Source organism: Mercurialis annua, linkage group LG5 (assembly GCF_937616625.2).
Source record: "Mercurialis annua linkage group LG5, ddMerAnnu1.2, whole genome shotgun sequence".
Taxonomy (NCBI): Eukaryota; Viridiplantae; Streptophyta; class Magnoliopsida; order Malpighiales; family Euphorbiaceae; genus Mercurialis; species Mercurialis annua.
In genome coordinates, this window is record NC_065574.1 from 3,038,182 (window position 1) to 3,047,496 (window position 9,315).

Below are 9,315 nucleotides of genomic sequence, written 5' to 3' on the forward strand. Positions count from 1 at the left end.
ATTACAATAACGTTTACGAATATTTATTTCATTTTGACCGAAGTTGTTTTCATAGATATAAAAAAACTCAAAAAAGACAAAACATATTGTCAGCTATAAAAAAAGTAATTGACTCAACTATCAAAAGTTATAATAATTTAGTTATTATTAATTAACCTTGCTAAATTCATTTATTGAAACTCAAGGAAAAAAATTATTATAAATATCAACTCAATCAAATATATTATTTAAAAACATGATTGGAATTAATTTCAATTTCTAATAGTAGTAATTTGGTTTCACTTTCATTAATTTAATGTAACCTTTGTGGCTGATTTGATTTGTTAGTCAAGGAAATGATGGTAAGAGAATGTGAAAAAAACGTGCATGGCGGGCATCAAGGTTGGTAAGTCAACCTTTTCTTCTTTTTGATAATGCAATGTCAACTTGTTTTAAAGTCAGAATAAAAACAAAAGAAATTGTTTGCTAGTTCCTAGTTGCTAGCTGCAAATTAAAAAAAAATACATCTAGAAATAATTGGCTTTTAATCACTGTTTATGTATTATTATGGGAAGACTCAAAAAAATTCTATGCTATAACGTGTGGACTTTTCAATAGTTTTGCATGAATCTTGTACTTAAAAGTCTGAAGCAAGACAGAGCTAATCTTTAAAGAACTAACAAAATAAATAAATTATTGTGCGTTAAGCTCGAAAAATGATTTTGGCTGAGAAGATTTGGCTGGTTTTTCCATCGAAATTGGCTTCAGGAGGTAATCTTATAATGCCAAAATTTTATGTTTCAGCTAATAATTCTGCATTATAAGATTAATCACATTTTTAGTTGATTTTCTGTTGGTCTTCTTCTTAATTTGTAGGTATAATGAGATATCTCTTACTTCTTTTACTTGCTATCACTACTCTTACAGTGTCTGTTCAAGCTCAAGAAGATTCAGGTATGAACAAAAATGTAAAAGATATGAAGTTCAATAGTCCTGTTTATCCGATATTAAATTTCCGGGGTCACTAATTAAACTTTTGTATAATTTTATTTTGGCAAAATGAATTTATTTACCCATAACTTATACATATTTTCCATTTATATCTTTATAAATCTTATCACTTTGGTCCATCATTTGTTTTAGTTTCGCCAAATATACCCATAGCTGGTATGGCGCGATATTGCATGTCGAATAGGATAAGTGTTGTACATATGGACTTATAACATTGCGACACGTCAACTCAAAACGAGTTGTGGATTTATTAGTAATTAGTCGAAGAAATAATAGACCAGAGTGACAAAATTAAAAAATTTAGTATATTTCACAGACGGGCTATAGTTATAAATAGATAAATTCATTTTGCCTTTAGCTAGAAAAGTTTTATTTTATTTCAATATAGACATAGGTTAAATTTGAAGTGCATGGACGGTTGGAATATGTTTTAAACTTTAGGGACGGATGGAGAGAAAGAGAAAAAGTGGAGAATCTTTGGTGAAAATTATCTATAACATAACACAAAAGTTTAGTGACCCGAAAAAATAAAAAAAACTCAGCAATTCTGACAAGAGTCGATCTAATGTCTTTTTTATTTCTCTTGTCAGGATTCTTCAATATAGATTGCGGAATATCACAAAATGCGACGTATAGCAATAAGAGGACGGGCCTGGTTTATGTTTCCGACGCAGCATTTATCGACACTGGAAGAAGTAATAACATAGCAACAGAATACAGAGGCTTCAACATAGACCAGACACTTCAGAATGTCAGAAGCTTTCCTGAAGGAGAAAGAAACTGCTACAAAATTGGATTAAAAAAGGGAAAATATTTAATCAGAGTCGAATTTCTATATGCAAATTACGACAGTCAGAACAAAGCGCCGCAATTCGATTTGTTTTTAGGACCGAACAAATGGGAGACAGTTGATACAGTTAATTCAACTACCATTATCACTCATGAAATCATACATTTGATTAATTTGAGTTATGTAGATGTCTGTCTGGTGAACACTGGCTCAGGCACACCTTTTATATCAGCATTGGAAGTTAGGCGTCTAAGTAATCAAATGTATAACACTAGTTTCGGATCTTTGGCTCGATTTGCGCGGTTCGATGTTGCTTCAACGACAAATCAAACAATCAGGTAACACAATTTTCTACCTGAATTATGATATATCCATAGTTATATTATTAATAATAATTAGGTAAAAGGTACAAAAAGAACTCTTCAAGTTTTTCAAAAAGAACGTATAAGTCCTTTATATTTTCTGGGCCACTTAAGCCTATGTTTTCAAATTGTGCAAAAAGGTCCTTAATTATTTAAAAAAAAGAGCATTTAAGGCCTGTTAATTTGCTTTTTATACACTTAACCCCTCAAGTTTTTGGTAAATATTTTAAATATTAAGATTATTTTTACACATTTTTTTATATGGTTATAAGAGACATGTCAGCAATTAAGGGGTGTTTCTAATGGTGTTAGACGAAAGGGTTCATTTGTTCTATTTTGACAATAAAAACGGCTCAATTGTTTCCAAAAATAGTTTGAGGGCTAATCTGTACTTTTATGAAAACTATGAAATTTTTTTGTACCTTTTGCCTAATAATTAATATCATCCTGAATTTAGGTTAAAATTTCTATTTTTTACTGAATTTTTAAATTTATTGTTTTCCCCTGTTATTTAAATTTCATTTAAAAAGAACTCCTTATAAATGGAATTTCAGCTGATATCTAAAAATTAGTAAAAAACTGTAAATTTTTTAAATTTATGTATAAAATAGTAATTTGACATAATTGTAGATATGAGTTTTTTTTTTAATAGTCAGAAAACTGTTTCAGGTATGCAGAGGATGCTTATGACCGTATCTGGGCTCCATACCATTACTTTGAATGGGCAGAGATAACAACCTCAGAAACTATTGATTCACAAGCTCAGAATGTTTATCGGCCACCGTCCGTCGTCATGAACAGCGCCGGAACACCTGCGAACCCCGATAAGCCAATGATAATCAATATAAATTTTGAAGACTCCTCTTTCAGATTCTTGGTTTACATGCATTTTGCTGAGCTTGTAAAGCTGGAAGCTAACCAGTCCAGACAATTTAACATTTCTTTGAATGGAGAACATTGGTACGGGCCTTTACGTCCTGACTATTTGTACACAACAAGTGTATTTAGTCCGTCAGTGATGACCGCCGGAAAGTACGAGTTTTCAATCTTTAAAACAGGAAATTCCACCCTTCCGCCTCTTCTCAACGCCATCGAGATTTATTATTTAGTTGACGTCTTACAACCCGAGTCTAACCAAGAAGATGGTATGTTTTTTATTGCATTCAAACTTTCTTACCACTTATATATATTGCATAGTTTTATTTTACTTGGTCCTTGTACTTTCGAAAACAGTTTTATGAAGTTCTTCTGCTAACAAAAGTGCGGAAGTATGGTGTACTCGTAAGGACCAAGTAAAGAAATAAAAGGATTTTATAAAACTGTTTTCGCAAGTACAGAAACAAAAACGTCTAAGGACGAAAAAAATAGAAAGTACATGACCTTAAAATAGGCTAAGCTTTATATTTTCAGAAACCGCGGAAAATTTTTAATCCGCTAGAGTCTATAAGTCATGTATTAGCAATTAACTGCAGTTTTTAACTGTTTGTACTGTATGTACATATGAATAATCAGTTGATGCAATTACGAATATCAAATCATCATATGGAATTAAAAGAAATTGGCAAGGAGATCCATGCACTCCTCGAGCCTATTTGTGGGAAGGACTAAATTGCAGCTATATTGGAAATAATGTGCCTAGAATCATATCATTGTAAGTCAATCATTTAATTAAGTCAGAAATATCATACTAATTTGAATATACCAATCTTATAATAGTACTGAATTTGAATTAGGAACTTATCATCAATCGGATTGACCGGCGAAATACCGTCCTCCATATCCGCCCTGACATCGTTAGAATCTCTGTAAGTTCACATAAAGTAGTGTTTTCACATTACCTCAATGCCAACAACTTTTTTTTTAACAAATATGTATCACAATCGCAGGGACCTATCAAACAATGAATTAACCGGAACAGTGCCTGATTTTCTTTCTCAGTTTCCATCCTTGAAATTCCTGTAAGTTACTTCATTGGTACTAATCAATTGAAAATTTTAAATCTGTTTGAAGGGATATTAAATTTTTGTGCTATTTTATTTTCGTGTTATTTTATTTAATCATGAAACTTAGAAAAAAATCTTATACACATTCATCTGCAGGAATTTGGCAGGAAACAATCTCAGCGGTTCAATTCCATCTTCACTTCTTGAAAAGTCAAATCAGAATTCTCTGGTGTTAAGGTAAATATATTCATAGCTATAAGAGTTTAACTTGATTTATTTTTTCTTAAAACATGACATACTTAGTCTTTGATTAATTATATTGCTTAGTGTCGACGGAAATCCGAATCTTTGTTCGAAAAGTTCATGCAATGGTGACAAAAAGAAGAACAACTCAATTGTTGCAGTAGTGGCATCAATTGCTGGAGTACTAATACTCGTTTCTGCTCTGGCCGGCTTATTCTATATTCGTAAAAGGAGAAATCAACGAGGTATGACTCGTAATTTTATCCAAAATGTACAAATTAGGCGATTTCTAAGTCTAATTTGATTGGTAACAGGGAAACAATCATGATTCCTTACCAATAAATTTGGCCTAAAAAGAAACAAGTTTGGCACACTTTCACATTCGGACAGAATAATTCAGATTTTCGATCCATTTTTTCCACATCATTTCAGAACAAATTTTAAACTACCGTATAAGAAATTCTAGATTCAGCATACTAATTTCGTTATGTTTCTTTATAAAGCATCACTAGTAGTTGAAGAGAATGCAAAAACTAGCAACATATATGAGCCTCTGGAGTCGAAGGTGCATCATTTCACTTACGCTGAGGTAGTAAAAATGACAAACAATTTCGAGAGAATTTTGGGTCAAGGAGGCTTTGGATCTGTATATCATGGCTACCTAGATGATCATACTCCGGTAGCTGTGAAGATGCTGTCTTCGTCGTCAGGCCAAGGCTATAAGGAGTTTCAGGCTGAGGTACGTACCTTTATCAGAATAAAAGTATTTACGGTTAATGAACTATAGGCATTTTATACTTCAGTTACCATCGTTTTATTTTTTACATTTTGAAAATCCAACTTTCATTTTCCAAAAACGAGAGTAACTATCACAATTCCGCTAATAATTGCTTATATTGCAACGGAAAAGCTGGGCGCCACGTTATTTTTCCGTTGGCTACATGAGCGATAGTTCACCACAATCTTGTGTGTTTGACTAAGATATTGGTTGTGATTCAGGTTAAGCTGCTTGTGAGAGTTCATCACAGAAACTTGACAAACCTTGTTGGGTACTGTGAGGAAGGCACTAAAATGGGGCTTCTGTATGAGTACATGGATAATGGAGACTTAGATCACCTTATGTCAGGTTAGCTTAATTAGTTTTGAAATTATGCAGAACTCAACAACATTCATAAAACTTGACACGGATTTTGCATAAATATTCAGGTAGAAACAGACAACTATTGAATTGGGAGCGAAGATTAGACATTGTAGTTGAAGCAGCAAAAGGTTTGTCATGTCATCTATCGCCTTACTTAATTACCTGCTATGTTACACGAAAACATGTCGAGTCCTATGTTTCAGCATTCGTTTCTATTAACGAAAACGCTTCTTAAACTCAGAAACTTTCATAATTATATTATTTCAGCATTTTCCTTCTCAGCATTTTTGTTTTCATGCAGGATTGGAATATCTGCACAGTGGGTGCAAGCCGCCGATTGTACATAGAGATATAAAGACAGCAAATATATTACTAAATGACAAATTCCAAGCTAAACTAGCCGATTTTGGACTGTCGAAATCATTCCCAGTTGAAGGTGGCACTCACTTATCAACCGTCGTGGCCGGAACCCCTGGCTATCTTGATCCTGAGTGAGCATTTCATATCAAATTAAATCAAGAAAACACAGTTTCTCTATCAATTTTAGACTGACATTAACTAAATTCCAAACTGTTTTTTCTGTTTTCAGGTATTCTTTGACAAACTGGCTAACAGAAAAAAGCGATGTGTACAGTTTCGGGATTGTTCTGTTGAAGATAATCACAGGCAGGCCGGTGATTGCTTTAGCAGACGACAAGACTATTCACATAGCTCAGTGGGTGAAATCTTTTCTTGAAAACGGTGATATAAAAGCTGTGATTGATCCGTTACTAGGTGACGAGTTCAACGTTAACTCGGTTTGGAAAGCTGTAGAAATAGCAATGGCTTGTGCTTCTCCAACTTCTGCTGGCAGACCGAATATGAGTCAAGTTGTGACAGAATTGAGCGACTGCTTAGCCGCGGAAACAGCTCGAGCACGGCCGGGGAATGAGAGCGAATCGATGAGCTCTATTGCAACAGTTAATGAATCAACTCCATTGGCAAGGTAGTAGAAGTAAATACTAGGACTCAACTTTGGGTTAAGCCAAAAAAAATTATATGCATGTATTCTTATGAAAATTAATTTTACAGTTTAGCCTATGGTTTGTTCCTCTTCCATGAAAGGAACTTCGAATTCCCATTTTTCGTTTTGGATTCATAGAACAGTCAAATCAACTTATTGATGTACAAATAAAATAAGAAGAAAAAAAAAACAAGTTTCAATTAGTTGAACCGACTTTTTCGGATTTATATAATAATTTTATCTAAAACTAAAAATTGAAATTCATCCTTAAAGAAAATGGAGCTAATAGGGGCTCCAATTCATATTGAACTTAATTGTAAAATTAAGTTTTTAAATCCGGTACAAGATTTGAGATAATTGTAATATCAGCAATTTACTCTCTCTCTCTCTCTCTCTCTCTCTATATATATATATATATCATAATTTACACTTCTATCCCTCTTATTTGAAAAACAAACAATATATTTTTCTACTTTTGTTTTCGTTAATATTTTTAGTTCTTTCGTTTAGTTTTGGTGTTAATCAATTAAGTCAAAAAAATTCAACTAAAAAGATAGTTCAATTTACCCTAAATTCATATTTTAAATATGTATTAAGAAAAATTATATTATTATGAAATTTAATGAATGATTGACTTCAATTTAATTTTTCAATATTTATTAACATTTTAAAAAATTTAAAAATTTTAAAAAAAAGTAAATAAAAAAAGTTAAGAAAAATAAGAAACTATTAAATAAAAAAAAATGTATAAAAAAGCTTAGCAAATTGAATTGGATTTGTCAAACCATTGAATCTTAAAAAACGTAATTTTTATTTATATTTGTGTCAAAAACAAGTTTAAGAATTAAATTAAGAAAAAAACTAAACTAAAATTTTAGTTATTATTTTAGTTAAGTTTTTGATTTAGTTGACTAATACTAAAATAAATAGAAGGACTAAAACGTTACCAGAAATAAAAATATAATATCGTTGGATTTTCAAATAAAAAAATACGAAAATATAAATTATGATAAATATGAGATGCCTAAAACTAATTTGCTCAAAAATTATTTATAACTAAAATCATTACAAAATAAAATGAGAGATTCGTGGCACCGAATCGAACTGAGTATTGTACACAATCAAGCAACAACCTGACCGTAGGCATTATAAGAATGGAAAAATTTGCACTTAATGGTGTTTGAAATCTTCAGTTCTTACAATTTTGGTATTTGAACTTTAAGATTTGTTCAATCAAGTGTATGAACTATTGAATTTTATAGCAAACAATTTATTTAGCAGCTTCTATATATGGGTTAAAGTGAATATATGGCTCATTTGGAACAATAAAAATATTTTTAATTCTCTACTAGTGTTTACATTATAAGTTACATTTAAGAAAATGGAATAAAATAAATTAATTGAGTATTGAAAAGATAAGGGCATCCAAGTCATATTTGTATCACAAATTCCCACTTTAACTGTTTTTAGAGCAGTACCTACTTTTACTTGTAAAACCGGTTGTGAACACTAAATTATTTTGCCGGTTCAGGCACTCTTTTAAACATAAAATTATAAGTCCAAACATCGATAATGCAAATTTTCAAAAGTTTAGGCACTTTTTTTTTTTACCAAAGATAATTTCATTGAAAGAAATTAATCGACTCCTAGAGTCTCGACTCTAACCACAAAATTTGGGTTAGAGGGTTACAACAAAACGAAAAATCATGAAGGGCTTTTTTGGCCACATCGTGCGCCACCCCATTACAAGAACGAGTCACAAAATTGAAAGAAACCGAATTCAGGTTCCTACAAAAACATTTACAATCTTGGAGAATTAAGTCACAATGCATATCAACTTGGGAGTCTTTTGACATAGCCTCTATGATTCCCTTAGCATCCCCTTCAAAAACCACTGATAACTCAATCTGAGACTTCTCGTTAAACAAATGGCTTCTTTCAATGCAAGCGCTTCCACCATAGCAGCTGAAGAAACGTGATGAAACTGCCGAGCTATGCGACCTCTAAACTAATTTCGTGTTCTTTTGGACCTCTTAACCGTTTTTTTTTCCTATTTAACCCCTCATTCGGAATGTGCACACCACGCGCGATGACGTGGATAAAATTGCTGACATGGGATTAAATAGAATAAAAAAATAGTTAAGAGGTCTAATGGAACACTAAAATAGTTTAGAGGTCATAGGGAAGGATAAGGTTTAGGGGTCAAAAAATATATTAAATCTAAATATTTTTTTTAATTTAAAATAAAAAATGATGTACTTTACATATTATTTAAAAAAATTATTTAAGGCTTTAAAAATAATGAAATTTAGTGTGTTTTCCAATTTTAACACAAATTTTAAAAATTCAGAATTGATTTGAAAAGTTTGAAATTAAAAAAAATTAAAAGTTGGTGTATTAAAATTTTTAAAATTGAAAATTCGTGAAACACACTAAAAAATATAATTTTTTAAAAAATTTAGTCTTTTTTTAATATTATCACAGTATAGTAAATTTATATATTTTATAATATCGTTAAAAACAGACAAACTTCATATGTAAACAAATATTTACATGTACAAGAAGTTATATTATGTAATTATTTGACTATATTTCAATATTTTTTTTTATTTTTCTAGAAGATTAAATGGATAAAAATCAAATAATTGTATTTTCGAGAAGGTTAAATGGCTAAAAATTAAAAATTTGAAGGTGCAATAGAAAAATAAAATAAGTTCAAGGGTCAGATAGAATAAAATAATGTAGTTTACTTTAGGGATTCAATAGAGCAATTTATGCATTTTTATTATCCTTCACGTATTTTAAAGCGTTTGAAAACACACGCTTTTGCCACGTTAGAGGAA

The 9,315-nt window shown here is 31.1% G+C and overlaps 1 protein-coding gene across 1 annotated transcript; it reads left to right on the forward strand.

Moving 5' to 3' along the window:
• Positions 1 to 553: 553 nt before the first annotated feature.
• On the forward strand, positions 554 to 6,656 carry LOC126680588 (LRR receptor-like serine/threonine-protein kinase IOS1). Its single transcript, XM_050375738.2, has 14 exons — positions 554 to 750; positions 856 to 933; positions 1,581 to 2,118; positions 2,812 to 3,287; positions 3,655 to 3,793; positions 3,876 to 3,947; positions 4,029 to 4,100; positions 4,242 to 4,322; positions 4,413 to 4,573; positions 4,832 to 5,067; positions 5,328 to 5,454; positions 5,535 to 5,597; positions 5,771 to 5,960; positions 6,059 to 6,656. The coding sequence occupies exons 1-14, from the start codon at positions 696 to 698 to the stop codon at positions 6,456 to 6,458; spliced, it is 2,688 nt and encodes an 895-aa protein (XP_050231695.1). The 5' UTR covers positions 554 to 695; the 3' UTR covers positions 6,459 to 6,656.
• Positions 6,657 to 9,315: the final 2,659 nt, after the last annotated feature.